General features: G+C 51.1%; 4 protein-coding genes across 4 annotated transcripts; 2 read left to right on the top strand and 2 right to left on the bottom strand.

Moving 5' to 3' along the window:
• Window positions 1-5,620: 5,620 nt before the first annotated feature.
• Window positions 5,621-7,119, top strand: BO87DRAFT_334453 (3-keto-steroid reductase). Its single transcript, XM_025620443.1, has 2 exons — window positions 5,621-5,722; window positions 5,841-7,119. Exons 1-2 carry the CDS (start codon window positions 5,658-5,660, stop codon window positions 7,087-7,089), a joined length of 1,314 nt encoding a protein of 437 aa, XP_025480132.1. The 5' UTR covers window positions 5,621-5,657; the 3' UTR covers window positions 7,090-7,119.
• A 79-nt stretch (window positions 7,120-7,198) lies between these two features.
• Window positions 7,199-9,109, bottom strand: BO87DRAFT_358750 (mannose-1-phosphate guanyltransferase). The gene is made up of 4 exons (XM_025621485.1): window positions 9,058-9,109; window positions 8,704-9,001; window positions 7,770-8,646; window positions 7,199-7,718 (listed from the first exon to the last, which is right to left on the bottom strand). The coding sequence occupies exons 2-4, from the start codon at window positions 8,803-8,805 to the stop codon at window positions 7,699-7,701; spliced, it is 999 nt and encodes a 332-aa protein (XP_025480133.1). The 5' UTR covers window positions 8,806-9,001; window positions 9,058-9,109; the 3' UTR covers window positions 7,199-7,698.
• A 1,419-nt stretch (window positions 9,110-10,528) lies between these two features.
• On the bottom strand, window positions 10,529-11,632 carry BO87DRAFT_396906 (uncharacterized protein; the record flags this gene model as incomplete). Its single annotated transcript, XM_025625271.1, has 1 exon — window positions 10,529-11,632. One exon carries the CDS (start codon window positions 11,630-11,632, stop codon window positions 10,529-10,531), a length of 1,104 nt encoding a protein of 367 aa, XP_025480134.1.
• An 853-nt stretch (window positions 11,633-12,485) lies between these two features.
• On the top strand, window positions 12,486-15,120 carry BO87DRAFT_308097 (i-AAA protease YME1; the record flags this gene model as incomplete). Its single annotated transcript, XM_025619419.1, has 5 exons — window positions 12,486-12,515; window positions 12,577-12,720; window positions 12,778-12,892; window positions 12,949-14,681; window positions 14,731-15,120. 5 exons carry the CDS (start codon window positions 12,486-12,488, stop codon window positions 15,118-15,120), a joined length of 2,412 nt encoding a protein of 803 aa, XP_025480135.1.
• Window positions 15,121-15,983: the final 863 nt, after the last annotated feature.

The raw sequence follows: 15,983 nt of genomic DNA on the forward strand, positions 1-15,983 counted from the left end.
GGGGGGAGGGATGGACGAAACGAAACAACAGATCAGCAAGGGACGGGCAATGGATTGACAGGGGGGGGGGGGAGGGGGGAAGGGGGGGAGGGGGGGGGGGATGGAATTGGGGGGAGGGATGGACGAAACGAAACAACAGATCAGCAAGGGACGGGCAATGGATTGACAAGACGAGGGGTAAAAGTGATAAAGAAAGAAAGAAAAAGCGAGGCCGGAAAAGGCAATTTTCGCATAAGGTGATTGCAAGACCTTGATTTGCCATGAGAGATGGACACTGCTTCTCCGCTTTTTGGGAAGATCTCCCCGGTCAACTGGCGTGGCAGCTAACGAACGGGAAAGGAGGGGAAAAACATCCGACCTCGAGGGTGTGGAGGAGGAGGAGGAGAAGGAGGAGGAGGAGGGAAGAGCATTCGTGCCATACGGACTGGCATGCAATTGCATCCGTCGACGAGATCGAGGGGACGATGACGATGATGATGACGATGACGTCGACCAGCTTACAGTCTCCTCCATCAACCTGAGACAACAGCTTCCGTTAGCACTGGGGAAAGGAATCCCAGGCACCTGGTCGGTGGTTCATCCGCCGCGGTAAACCCGTAGTCGCAGACCGGCGGCATCATGTGTCTGAGCGGCTTCTCCTCGCTGGGAACTGAAATTGAACCCTTGTCCCCGGTCGCAATTGACGTAACGCCAGTAGACAAGACACATGGTTAACCGAGCTCGACCGAAATTACGTGGTGGGTTGCTTGTTCCCACCAGGGGTTAGGATATGTGATTCGTGATTCGTGATGCGTAAGCTGGATGAGGGAAGGGGAAGAAAAGAAGATGGGAGGGAGGAGATGAATGAGGGTGGGGTGGAAAGTGTGGGCAGTGCTTTTAGGAATTCATGCATGGCCACGCTACAATTAGTCTAACTACTAACTAACTTATTATACCAGACTAAACAAAGATAGGCTGGAGGAGAGAAGGTTGGCTAGTTAGTAGTATGAAGCGAGAGGAGAAAGGAACTCCGAGGTGATACACCAGGATGGTTACAAGTCTGGTGAAGTTGATTGAATGATAGTATATCCCGAATAAGGCTGGGCTGTCAGACAGAGGGACCAAAAAAAAGAAATGAGTTAGTAACTAGTAACTAGTAACTACACGTAACGCAACGTAGAAGAAGGAGACGGGAGATCCCGACCGAGAGGAAAGTTATGCCCCTTCACTTCCTGGTAAATGGTAACCTCTAGTAATGAACATCCCGGTCTAGTGTTGATGCTGGCAAAGAGGGAAACCGGACGGGTGTCAGATGGTCGGGAGGAGATTGAAGGGGAAATGAAATCCTCCAGCCTTGACTCGCTCTCCATCGGGAGCTGCTGCTGGTTGCCTCGTCCTTTTCCTTTTCTACATACCCCGCATTGGGGGAAGATTGTCGCTCGGGAGCATCTTTAGCAAGTCTTTAGCACCGTCTGTCACACGCAACTTCATTCCTGCCTTCATCATCACTACTACTTGCCATCAACCTCGTTTTTATTTTCATTGTGGATGATCCGGAGTAGTGTCACCCCGGCTCGTGGTCTACTAATATACTAGTATACTAGTCTACGGAGTGAGTACTAGTCACCGACACTTGCTGGGAATCGCACACTGCATTAGAAAGAACAGTGGTATGTAACCTTCATCTACTACACTACTATAATATATACTACTGTTCTACTAGTATATTTAGCAAGGCAGGACTACTCTCGACTTAGCTCCCTCACTAATTCTGTCTAATATCCCTTCTCCTCCACTCATTGCTCATTGCTGCCCATCCGCCTCAGGCCAAGGAAATCAATCGCCCATCCTCCGTCTGTCAGTGTCTCAGTATACTCTACGAAATTGTCGACTTCGGACTTCTCTAGCCTTATCTCCGTCACCGCTGCCTGGTTATCATCTGGGAGAAGGGGAGGGGCGACATGGATGACGCGCAGTAGCAGTAGCCGTGGACAGTTGGGCGCTAATTCCGGCCGGGTGGATGTCGGAAAGAAATTCCAGCTCATCACATCCAGAAATTCGCTGGTGGACTGGCGGAGCTTCGATTTGTCCAACCCTTTTTTCTTGTGTTGCGCCGGTGTTTTGGCGGGCCCATCCGTATACTCCGCTTCCCCATATGAGCAACCGACTAGATTGGACTAATCCATTGCTCACTAACGAGTATCTGTCTGCTCAAAGCATGATGCGCAACGGAGCTATACGCGATGTCGCACCAGGGCATTGCATCCGGCCGCTAGACTACTCCCAACTAACTAATCACGACTAAACTAACTAACCAGGTCGATAGATTACTTAGCCACTAGCCTACTCACCACTAACCTGTTCTTTCCCTGACGATGCTAGACATACATGCGTTCGGCATCTCGGACGATAGGCATCCAATTGCCTAGAAAAATCTCCGATGTGCATACATAACTCCCAATCCCAAGAAAGCAGCGCGCCTGGTCAACGCAAGCTCTAGCCACGCATGCTTTCTGCCAGTGGCCTGCCTGCTCAAACGGCTGCTCTCGGCTCGGCTTCATGGAGGGGGATTAATTTCAATCGCGACATTTTCCAAGCGAATCGCAACCGTAGCTGCCACAGGCGCAGATGATGATTGCACGACCATGTTAGCCTTACGAGATAGCCAAGAACCGGGCAGCGACTCGATCAGCCGGCTTTCAATAACGATGCTAGTTTACTCATGGCTCACCCTCCTTTATTATTTCTGTTGTCTCTTCACCCACACACCCTCCTTCCTTCCCGCGGGCCACCGCTACTATACGGAAGCATCACTAGTCTACTAACATCCATCCACCCCGGTCCCTCGTAAGCCTGAAATAACCCAATAAGTCGGTGAGTGCTCGTCACTGGGCCACTTCAATCCCCTCCATCCTGGAGGTGCTTTTTTAATTTCTGGCCAAGAATAATTCTGCTTCCCCTCCAAGTTATCCCGTTAGCAGCGCGCCGGGTAAGCGTGGATTTTCCTGGGCGCGTCTTTCTACCCACCCCCCTTGCAGGTCCTCGGCTTCGATACGGTCTGGATTCTGGAATAGGCTATTGCAGAGGCCGCTGTGGATGGATGGAATCGATAGCCTGATGAGGGAGAAAATAAAAAAGATATCCCAGATTCTGATCAATCGGCGTTGCTACTGCATTGGTTCGCTTGCAGAGATCGCGCGTCTCCTATCAACATCAGCCCTGAATAACAGTCGTTCTTTTGCTAATTCCGGCATTGCCTCCCTTTTCCACTTTGTTTATGCAGGCGCGACACTGATTGGTCATAGACGGCTGGTAGATTCTACCGAGCTCAGTCGACGATCTGATTGGACATTTTCCCACCCCCAAACTTTAATGACAGGGTGCAGCTGTTCGGGCGTGGCTGTGTCTCATCCTGGTCAAAACAACCCCATAATCCACACCATGACAGGCTGGGCAAACCCCATGTGAGCTCGTCTACAGAGGTCTGGGTTCGATAGGTCCGCTGCTTGTTCTTGTTTGCTAAGCAAATCAGGATAATAACGAAGGGGGGGAGGCGTGTGGTGCTGACGGGCTGACCCCGATTTGGTGAAAATGGTCGGGTTATTCCTTCGCGTCTTGACGCCTCGCCTGTCAGATTCGGAACTAGTTTAGCTGGTGGCGCTGTCACTGTCTCTCCAGACTCGCAGACTCGCAAACCCGCGCTGGTTGCCCTTTTCGAGTGTTCTGGATGGACGCCCCCGCGTTTGAAATAGTAGCTGCTTATATCAGACGGTCCATATAGCTCAAGCTCATAGCCCCATACCGACTATAGTAGTGGTTATCTATTCATCTTATCGCTCGTCGCTAGCTAGCTAGCTTGCTTACTGCTTACCAATGCTCAGATATCAACACTAACTAGTAAACCTGACCACGCCTCACCTACATCAATAGAAAAAAGTATACTCGAGCCTCATCATCATCACCACCACCACAGCAACATCATCTGTATCTACAATGAACAACCTCCCTTCCACACATTCTCTCCCCATTCCATGCATCAACCTCATCTGCACAAACCACATCCCGAAAAAAAATAAAAAACCTTACCTACCTACCTACCAAACCCCGAAAACACACACACACACACACACACATACATGCATACCAACTTCTCTGCTCGCCATGTATGTACTTACTCTCTAATTTAAACTTTGACAGGCACCTGGGAGGCGTCTAGCCCCTTCAGCCAGCCAGCCATGAAGCCAATTATACCTCAACTCAACTCATTATGTAAATTTAAAGCTGTTGATGCATCTCTGCCTACTTCCAAGTTCGCTCCTAATATAGATAGATCTAGACGTGTGTGTGTCAGTGTCAGGCAGCGACGAGGCATCTAGTAGGTTTGCAGCTAGTTCATATATGTATATGTATGTACATGTATGTGGATGTATGTGGATGTGGTAGGTCGTCGTAAGTAGGTAGGTAGGTATGTGTGGGATCATAAATATGTATGGCGAGTTGGGTTAATGCAAATAGAAACGGCTTTTTTTGCCACTGGTACTTTGCTTTTACAAATTGATACTTGCTAACTACTTACTACTTGGATGTTGATTATCCATTCGCTTCTCTTAATGAGTAGTTGTATGTATGTGCAGTATGCATAGTGGCAAAATCACGATCATGCTGTATGATATGAGTAAGACCAGCACATCACATCGCATCACATTTAACTAACTGTTTTGTTATCTAAACCGTAAACCACTCACTCGTTAACACTAATTATAGTTTAAGCTTCTCGACCATCCTATTCTGTAGTATGGTTATGTGGCGATGATGGATGGTTGGGTGTGAAAGAGCCGCATGATGATGCTGATAACTTATCTCATACTATGTATGTGTGTGTATATGTGTGTGTGCAAAAATAAACTTCATCCTCGTAGGACGATGATATATCAGATGAAGAGGAGGGTATACGAGGTGACAGGGGGCTTGGTTGGTTGGGTCGTCTGGAGGCGGTTGGATTTAGGTTTGGGAGGAATATAGCGTAGGTAGTAAGTTGGAGGATTGGTGTGAGTGGTGAGGTTTGTAGGTGTAAGCTGTATTATGTTATTTGATAGGATTATTTGGTGGGTTTTGGTCATGAGGGTTGGTGAGTGGATCTGTAGAAGTATATACCAGTATAGTAGGTGATGGATTGGAGGTAGATTGGTAAGAAGAGGTGGGTATGTAGTTGTTCTTACGGATTTACTTTGCTATGAGTATTTTTCAATAGATGTTGATATGTTATGTGTATTGTGTACTGTTAACGATGATATAAGCATTCCATTGTATACTAGATTGGGTGTGTCGTGAAGCTATTCAGACCATACATATGGCATATGGCATATGCCATATGCCATGTAGTATGAGACCGGGATTATCGTCCACTGAACTCCCCATCATTAACCTCCCCAACTATACTCCCATAAACCATTTTCACTACCATTTTCTCCTCTACACTCAAGTAAAATCAACATGCTGCTCCCCACAACGTACCTGAATACATTCATATCACATGACCCACTCCTTATCAACCCCTTATGTAATCACCCCTTATCGGAGATTTATACAATCCCCAATTAATCCTCAACTATCCAGCACCAGCTTCACCTCCAACCCGGCCCGATTCTCTCCAACCCACCAAAAATAGGCCCATCACCATGGCCGAACCACCACAGCATGACCTAGACAACCAATTCTACGTCCTAGTCACCGGCGCAAACAGGTACCCATCCCTCAATTGCACCCTCCCAACCCTACAACCCACCTCACCACCAGCACACCCCTTCAAACCTCCCCCCCCAAACAATCTCACAAACAATCTAACAAGCCAATTCCACCAGCGGCCTCGGCCTCGCCATCTGCGCGCGCCTAATAACCACCTTCCTCACAACCCACCCACCCACCACCCACCTAACCATAATCTTCACCACCCGAAGTGCCAAAAAAGCCTCCTCAACCCTTCACCACCTGCAAACACTCCTCCCCCCGATCTCCTCCCCCACCTCATCCAGCAGAATAACCCTCCACCCCGAAACCGTGGACCTATCCTCTCTCCCCTCCGTCCGCGCGCTCTCCACCCGCCTCACCCAAGCCCTCCCCAAACTCGACTCCATCGTCCTCAACGCCGGCATCGGCGGATGGACAGGAATCGACTGGCCGCGCGCAATCTGGGGAACTCTGACCGACCTCGTACACAACGTCTCATGGTTCGCGCACAAGATCGCGCCCGTGGGGATGATCACCCCACCCCAAACCACACAGCCTGAGGAGCCGCGCCTGGGCAGCGTCTTCGCGGCAAACGTATTCGGTCACTACATGCTCTCGCATGGCGTCATGGGCCTACTCCGGAAATCCACCCAGCCGGGCCGCGTCATCTGGGTTTCGAGTATCGAGGCTACCGTGAATCATTTCAATGTGGAGGATATTCAGGGGTTGAGGTCTAAGGTGCCGTATGAGAGTTCGAAGACGCTTACGGATATTCTTGCCCTCACGGCGGAGACGCCCTCTACGAGGAAGTGGGTGGAGGGGTTCTACACCCCTCACAAGGGAGGTGATGATGTGGATGAGAAGGGTGGTGAAAGGGAGGGCAAGGAGCCACGCATGTACCTCTCACACCCGGGTGTCTGCGGAACGGGGATCCTCCCATTGGCGTTGCCGCTGTTCTGGTGCATGATCGCGTCGTTTTATATTGCCCGGTTGTTGGGGTCGCCGTGGCATACGCTGTCGACGTATGCGGGGGCGTGTGCGCCGACGTGGTTGGCTATTAGTCGGCAGGAGGAGCTGGATGCTGCGGAGGAGGTGTATCGGGCTCATGGTGGCGGGAAGGTGAAATGGGGGTCGTCGTGTGATCGGTTGGGGAGGGATACGGCGGTTTCGACGGAGGTGGATGGCTGGGGTCATGGGGGTGTGGTTGGGGAGGCGGTGGTGATGGAGGATCGGTTGCGGAGGAGGAAGCGTGGAGCGAGGGATTTGACGGCGGAGGAGAAGGTCGAGTTTGAGGAGTTGGGAAGGAAGTGTTGGCAGGGGATGGAGGAGTTGAGGGTGCAGTGGGAGGAGATTTTGGAGAGGGAGGAGGCTGCTGCTGCTTAGTTCTGTGGGATAATCTGGTGCATGGGTTCGGGCATATCACATATTGCAGCATCTATAATAGAGGAATAGAGTAATAATAGAGATAATAAGATTGTTTTTCTGATCCTGCCTCCCGTATTTACATTCTTTTAACCATGTCCACATACGTCATTAAAATCAGATAGAGTATTAGTCCATGTGCTCACCATCCCCCGGGGAAACAAGGTAGCAGAAGAAAAAGCCGGTAAATAAAAGAAGCAACAGCACTGGTGACACGCAGTCCGTCGGAGGAAGATGCGGGAGAACAAGGTAAGAGATCAGAGACCTCGGGATTGATTATAAGGGATGTAAGGATGACCCGAATCAGACACGCTTCTACCATCAAGGCCTCTAGCATGCGGACACGGACGAGCACAAGACGAAGGTAAGAATGGACGGGTGCGAGTGGGAGATGGTTCAGAGGCGTAGACCGCATTGTATCCAAGCAGCGTCCTGTTGTCTAGAACCCCCTCTGGGTTCTACACTGCTCGAAAGAGAAAGACACGGTCAACTCCGGTTTCTATGCATCTGGTGACTTCAGTGTAGGTGGTGTATATCGAAGGTGAAGGGCATGTCGACGTGACAAAAGGATTACATGATGATAGCAGGAACTAAAGAGTTAAATTAGCAATGAGCCATGTGAATGTAGACAATTCACTCACCATCAACGTTCTGCTTGATGCTCTTGTGGGGCAAGATGGAACCACCGTTGACATAGACTTCGTCGGCGATGGTGACATCGTCACCCAGCACCGTAACGTTCTCCAGCCGAGCCCAGCGGCCCACGGAGCTGTTCCATCCAACAATGGTCGACTTGACCCACGCGTGGTCCTTGACCTTGCTGTTCTCCATCAGGACACAGCGCTGCAGACGCACACCGTCACCAACCACCACATTGGGTCCAATCACAACGTTGGGGCCGATGCGGCAGTTCTTGCCGATCTTGGCGGAGGGGTCGACCATGACATTGCCGCCATACACGTAAGGCTCGCTGTTGGGGGCGAGCAGCTTCGAGTTGCGCTTGGCAAGGGAGGTGAGGTAGAGGCAGGTACCGCTCAGGAAATCCTTGGGCTGACCAACGTCCATCCAGAAGCCCTCCAGGTCGAAGGAGTGCAGCTGGCCGTCCTTGACAATAGCGGGGAAGGTCTCCTGCTCGATGGAGGTGGGGCGCAGCTCGATCCGGTTCAGCACGCTGGGGTTCAGGATGTAGATACCGGCGTTGATACGGTTGCCGACGAACTCAACGGGCTTCTCGACGAAGCGGTCGATGCGCGAGGGGTGGTTGGGCTTGTGGACGACGACACCGTACTTGGAGGGCTCGTCGACCTTGGTGACCACAATGGTGCCCTCGTTGCCGTGGTTCTTGTGGAACTCGGCCAGCTCCTTGAAGGGGTAGTCACAGATAATATCGGAGTTCAGGACGAAAAACGGGCTGTCGTCCTTGCCCAGAATCTTCTCCGCCAACTTCAGGGGACCAGCCGTGCCGAGGGGTTCGGATTCCACAGAGAATTCGATTCTGACATTGTAGATTTCTTCGTACTAGGGGCGGCTGTGAGCATTCGCGGACGGCAATCCGTGCAGCTAGGGCAATTGTACCTTCTTCAGGGTCGATACCATAACATCGGGGCGGTAGTTGACGGCCAGGACGATATCTGTGACACCAGCAGCAGCCAAGCTCTCAACCTGGTGCAGGATCATGGGCCGGTTGGCGAATTCGACCAAAGGCTTAGGGAGAGTCAGGGTCTAGGCAGCATTGAGAACGGTTAGCTTGTGTGCGCTTTCCCACGGCCCGGCCATGAATCGACTGGTATGTTCGACGTCACGATCGTCGGCGGGGGTGATCAACTCACCAGAGGACGCAGACGGGTACCGAAACCGCCAACGAGAATGAGGGCTAGATAGTCAAAAGTCAGCGAGCCCGAAGGAACAATTAGGTAGACTGGTACATACCCTTCATGGTTGCTGTAGGGAGGTATTAATTGTAGGGTAGAGTAGCGATCGGGAGGCTCGCTCCAAACGAATGACCGGAGCAAAGAACGAGTTGGACAGGTGGAACAAAAGCCCGCCGACGGAAGAGGGGGGGGGGGGGGGGGGGTAGTAAGGAAAGGTGGAGAGAGTGTATGGAAGAGGAGGGATCAGTTGTTCCAACGATGCAAAGATGGGAACGTTGGAGAGATTAGATTGATCGATTGATTGATTTGAAGCGGATGGTCACAGACAGGGAAGAGAAAGGAAAGGAAAGGAGGAAAAAGAACGGTCGGGATATAATATAAGAACGAGGAGAAGGAGAGGAGAGGAAGGCAGAAAGAGAAAGAGGAGACCACCTGGCGTTGCGATTCGGGGAGAGCGGGCCGTAATGGCTGTGTATGTACGGGCCGGTAAGTTATGGGCAAGTCAAAAAAAAAGAGGTCACTGGCAAGACCCCTTAAACCGGCCAGTGTGTAGCAGAGTTACAGCCTTGTGACTTGAAGATGGCACTCACTGGCACTCACTGGTACTCGCCAGGAACACTGGGTTCAACCTGCGCACGTTTGCGGCAGCGCCACTTCGCCCAGCAGGTTCTGCCGTTTAGGGTATAGTCGGGTATCGTACGGCCTAGAACCAGCTAATCACTGCGGCGGGTTCAGGTGCCCCCAGTGGGGCAACAGTGCCCCCTGAATTATCTTTACAGCTCCATAAAATATTGTAGTCTTCATCTTAATTACATTTATTTCAACTGATTATTATTGAACTTTTTTAAATTATGATCAGTTATGAGGTTGGTGATATTATGCCATTCTTGCTTCAAATTACGAAATCTCGCATATCATGATCATGATCATGATAATATTATTAAGTAGACTTACATTACAGCTGATGCACGCACGATTGACGCAGTACGTGCATATCCCCCTTTGTAAATTTTATCGTCGATGGGAAAAGGAAAAAAAAAAAAAAAAAAAAGCAAGAAAGAATAAAAAGACTACTAGTAATCCATCCAGAACTACCTAGTGCCATCACATTATCCAATGAAAGGGTGGCCTCATACTTGGTAGTAACTTGGCCACCGATGGCGTTCAAACTGTCGGGTTGCATTCCCTCTTCATTTTAGCACACAACGTAGTACCTACCTTAGCGGGTTACCCAGAATGTATGCAGGAGGAATAAGCATCAATTTCATCCGTGTCTCCTGATCATCCGGTTTTCTTTGTTGCCGCCCTTTCCTCACAGCCCCCAGTGGTAGTCACGGGTTCATTAAGGCTGGTGGCAGGTTTCAGGAGCGCCTCAGAATTGCAGGTTAAACAAGGAACATAATGAATCGAGAAATTAGAGATATTAGGGAAGAATCTTAGTTCCCAGCCCATGTATAAATCAGTAGGCAGCAGACCTTACTCCAGGCCATTTCTATATATAAATCATCACTCTCTGCCTGCCTGTCTGCTCACTCCTGCGTGTCTGGGGGCAGTGAATGGCCCTTTCCAGCCAAGCCACGTGTAAAAGTTCCCCGGCCCCCATCACCGCCTACCGGATCGAACACAAATCTCCTGATCCACTCGCGCACCTTGCTCACCTTCATCAGCGGCAGATCTTCCTCACGCTTGGCTGCAGGGTCTTGTTGAATATCCCGGAGTTGCTTCGCACTGTAGAGCCCGCCTGCTTCGGTTACGTCGACCCGCTGGCGGTGCAGCAGGTTAACCTTCGTGACCCCTTTCCTCAAACTCTGCCCGTATACCCGTTCCCGGAAGGAGCTCAGTCCTACCATCCGCATCAGAACAATGTCCCGTGGACGCAGCGTTGCCAGCGACACCCCCAGCGCCTCCCCTTCGTCGTCACCTTCCCCAGCCATGACCGCATGATTCACAGGAGGAAGCCAGAACGTAACCCCAAACCCACTTCTTGTATCATCCCCAACCACCATCTCAACCAGATCCAGCTCTTGCTTCCATTGCCGCGTTACCACCCGCCGTGGAGGGTGGATGGCGATAATCGCCACAATCAGATTCACCGTCATCGTCTGCGGCACGATCGAATTCAGATACGCCGCAGAGGGGATATCCCGGAGGTCGGTGAGCGGCCCTTGGATCGGTAACCCTGGTGTTGGCCCGTCCTTCTCGCTGCTTGTCGCAAAAGAAGTCCCGGCCGATAAACCACTACTGCGCATGGAATCTCCAGAGTGAAACCCCGGAGTCGAGATCTCCGAGGTTTCATGAACGGTAAATGAATGGTTGTAGAACTGCGAGAGCACTGAATCATCCGGCTTTGTCCGCGATGTCCCATCAGAGCATGCAATGTCCCGTATAGTGAGGAAGCGAGTATCTCGACCTGGCTCCCACCTGTAGATTTCTGGGGAAAGCCCTGGATTTCGCAGATCCTGTAATAGTCTCCATTTCACGGGCTGGCCATCAGGGAAAGGCCAATGGCCTACGTTTTGCGTATCCAGACTATGAAATGGAGATATGGGTGCGTTCAGCAGCTCCTCTTCATTCCACTGGAGATTCCGCAACGTGGGCGCACCCATGAGGAAGATGGTCCGTTTCGACATCATATGTGTCGTATAGCGGGGTTCATGCCACGGGCATATTAGTTATAATGCCGGTCGCTGCTCTCTCCAACTTATCAATGTCAAACACGTTGCGGAGATCCGTCCAGATCGGTGAGGTCAAAGATAGAGATTGATTCAAAGGTGCCAAGAGGGGAAGGAGCATTAAAGTATCTAATCCGCAGCTGCGTTGTGAAGGCGTCTGAAGGGCGTATCCCGTTATATAGATAGATTGTGACAAAGAGGATGCACCTTCGAGCTTGACTCTATGATGATGTTCTAGTCATCGGTATCCGATCTGAACCACGGGTTGTAAACAGGCAAAGACTCATGTTGTATGGTACTGCGTATACGGTCCAGAAAGTGGATTGAGGATCGTGCGCGGCCATGATCATCATGGCATGAGTACGGTTGGAGAAGTCATGACGCAGATATACCGGATATATGGCCGTGTCAACAGCGGGAAAATTCCGGGAAGCTCTGGTGGTGCAGCCTTCTAGAACGCATCCATGCGGGCGGGGAAGTTTGGGGAATGGCGTGGAATTTGATGTTTCATGCCTGAGGCATATAGGCAGCAATACATACTGGCTACGGGGGGCGACAGCAGCCGGCAGAGCACCGGGTCGGCAGTCGAATTTCGCCGCCGAGCAACGACCAGCCAAGCATCGTCATTGGTTTGGCCTCTCTTCTTTCCTCTCTTCATCTCAAATCTGTCGTCTGGTTGTGGTCGGGGATGGCATGTATCTTGATTAAGGATTGATCTCATCGTCATCGTTACTGTGCCCCACCCTCTCCCTATCGCGCCGAAGGGTTACTATCATCAACGTCGCGGCCAAGTGCCGCTTTAGTTCGGACAACCATGGCCTTCCAAGTCCCCTTCCCCAAGCCGGTAAGCCTTGCTATCTGTTCACGCTTGAACTTGCCTTCGCTAACTATTGACTCTCCGGCAGGGTCTTGCGGCCGTGACCTCAGATCTCTGGCCGTCAATGACACGGTTGTTTAATGCGCCCCGGAATAACGTCGAACACTCCTCCCGCTCCGGATATGCCGCCCCTCAGCCCTCTCAACGCGCGGTTGCGGAAGCAACCTCCACGGTATGTCTCCCTAGTCGGCCGTAGAATGATGGAGCTAGTGCGCTGATATACGTATAGGGATCAAGTGGTGTGCAGCTGCCCGAGTTCCTGGCTACTGTGTCTTCCGAGGCGTTGAAGGCAAGCATCTTGAACAAGACCACTCAAAGCGGATGGTCTCGCTCCTTGCTCAATGGTATACATTTCTCTTCTTATACCTGGAAGACTTGCTCTAACTTGACTTCATTCCAGGAACCACAATGTGGACCTCGCCGTCTCTTGCTACCCGTCATCTTGCCTCTCCCTCTGCTCGTTCCTACTCCACGATATCCATGTCCGTCAACCGTCTTCGCCACGCCCCCCAAGTACAAGGTCTCTCCCGGTTACAGCAACAGCGTTTTCTGTTTGGTGGTTCTTCTCACAATCTGTTGGCGCAGAAGGAGAAGACTGCCAACAACAACCCTAGCAGCGCAAACGCTCAGAATGCTTTCTACCAGGCCCTCCTCCGTGCAAACCACCCTGCCATTGTCGTTGAACGGTACAAAAGCGGTCATTTTGCCACCAATGCGGCTACGGACGAACTCTACATGAAAGCCCTGCAACGCGTTGGCGGCGTGGACTCTGCGGTAGCGGTCCCTGCGTCCGGCCAGGCCGTCAGCCCCGAGCGGCTGCAAGCCATCGGTCAGGCCGTCGCAACTCAGTTTCACGGTGGACAATTCGGTTCTTCTACCCACTACGGTTCAGCAGTCAAGCAGACTGGCACTGGAAACAAGGAAGATCCTCTGCACGTGGTTGTGGAGGAGTCAACCGGAAGTGCTGTCTTCAGATGGGTCAAGTTCCTGTTCTACTTCGCCTTCTTCGCTTATCTGTCTCTGGTTATGATCACAATCTTGGTTGAAACGACTGGTGCCCTGAAGAACATCAGGGGCCCGCAGAACAGCGAAGCTCAGCCTCAGCAGCAGACTGTCCGTTTCAGCGATGTGCATGGTTGCGATGAAGCCAAGGAAGAACTTCAGGAACTCGTCGAATTTCTCACTAACCCCGATCGCTTCTCCTCGCTTGGTGGCAAGCTGCCCAAGGGTGTTCTCCTGGTTGGTCCTCCTGGTACCGGAAAGACTTTGCTGGCTCGTGCTGTTGCAGGAGAGGCTGGTGTTCCTTTCTTCTACATGTCTGGCTCTGAATTCGATGAGGTCTACGTGGGTGTCGGCGCCAAGCGCGTTCGTGAGTTGTTCACTCAAGCCCGCAGCAAGTCCCCCGCTATCATCTTCATTGATGAGTTGGATGCCATTGGTGCCAAGAGGAACGAGAGGGATGCCGCCTACGTGAAGCAAACCTTGAATCAACTGCTTACTGAACTCGATGGCTTTTCCCAAAGCAGCGGAGTGATCATCATCGCCGCAACCAACTACCCCCAACTTCTGGATAAGGCTCTCACGCGTCCTGGTCGCTTTGATCGCAAGGTGACTGTTGGTCTTCCCGACGTCCGTGGTCGTATGGATATTCTCCGACACCACATGAAGGAGGTCCAGGTCAGCATGGATGTTGATGTTGGTGTCATTGCTCGTGGTACCCCCGGTTTCTCTGGTGCCGATTTGGAGAACCTTGTTAACCAAGCTGCCATCTATGCCAGCCGTAACAAGCAAACCAAGGTTGGCCCGAAGGACTTCGACTGGGCTAAGGACAAGATCATGATGGGTGCTGAGGCTCGCAGCCGTATCATTCAGGACAAGGACAAAATCCTCACTGCCTACCACGAGGCCGGTCACGCTCTCGTTGCTTACTTCTCTCCTTCCTCTACGCCTTTGTACAAGATCACCATTGTTCCTCGAGGCATGGCCTTGGGTGTGACTCACTTCCTGCCTGAGATGGACATGGTCTCGAGAAATTACACTGAATACCTTTCGGATATCGACGTCTCCATGGGCGGTAAGGCTGCCGAGGAGCTCGTTTTCGGCCCCGACAAGGTGACCAGTGGAATCTCTGCGGTACGTTTAACACCTTAGCTCAAAGTACGTAGTCACTGACATGTAATAGGACATTCAACAAGCCACTGAAACTGCCTTTACCTTGGTCACCCGTTTCGGCTACTCCAAGAAGCTCGGAAACGTTGACCTGTCGAGCAACTATGACAGCCTCTCATCGGAAACGAAGCAGGAGATTGAATCCGAAGTCCGTCGTTTAGTCGAGGAGGGTCGTGCCCGCGCTAGCAACATTCTGACTGAGAAGCGGGAGGAGCTGGAGCTCTTGACCAAGGCTTTGATTGAATACGAGACACTGACAAAGGAGGAGATGGAGAAGGTTCTGCGAGGCGAAAAGCTCGACAAGCTGCAATCAGCTCCCGCGGCGCCGCTGAAATTGCCCGAAGCCCTACAGACGGCCCGGCTACCACCTACAGTGACCAGCGGAAATTCCGTCCAGGAATAAGCGATCTTTTACCTCTGATTCTCCCCTTTTTTTTTACGATCATCGCCTGTTACAGCTACAATATCATAGGAATGTCTTGTTATGCACCGCGCTCTTTGCTCTTTTCCTTCCTCGTCCTCATGTGTCATACGTATCGAGAAACAACCCAATACCATCTTCAACCTATCTCTTTTTCTACCTCATTGATACGGTGGTCTTGAGATCATGACCATCACCTCAACAAACGCTATGGTCTCTTCTCGTTTCTCTTTTACCATTTTGATTTCCTTCTCGGCCCTTGTATTCACCGTGACTGTCCGTTTGCGTCTACTTTACCGTTACTCCTCTTCTCTTTTCTTGTTTAATCTCAATGCTTTGGTTCAAAGACTGGGTGGCAAACATACAGGTGAATTTGGCACTATTGTATTATTTACATACGTACATATAGCGTGCATCGAATTCAATACGAACTTCACTTGCATGGATTTTCTCGACATACTAGTAGTTGGCATCTTCTCACTCGGATTCAGGAAACGAGAAGGCGTTACGTCCCATGTGGGAGAACAACACCACCACCCTCTGAGTGTGTCGAGGACAAAGAGTCCATCCAGACCTTCCTGTACGCGCTAGACTAAGAGAAGAAGAATATCAGTAGTAATAATACCCAGAACAACAAGACGCATTATTGCTACTCCAGCTGTCATGTCCGATTAGTTATTAGTACTACCAGTTTCATGCTACCATTGATGCAAGCTTACTACCTACAGACATGTATAAACCAGAAAGGCCATGGTAGCAACACTACTACTTGTGAACAACTACTGTGTAGCCAATTATCCCACATTCAATATCTCGAACGCCAACCGGATTCGGGCTCAGGTCGA

Source organism: Aspergillus neoniger, assembly GCF_003184625.1.
Source record: "Aspergillus neoniger CBS 115656 unplaced genomic scaffold BO87scaffold_15, whole genome shotgun sequence".
NCBI lineage: Eukaryota > Fungi > Ascomycota > Eurotiomycetes > Eurotiales > Aspergillaceae > Aspergillus > Aspergillus neoniger.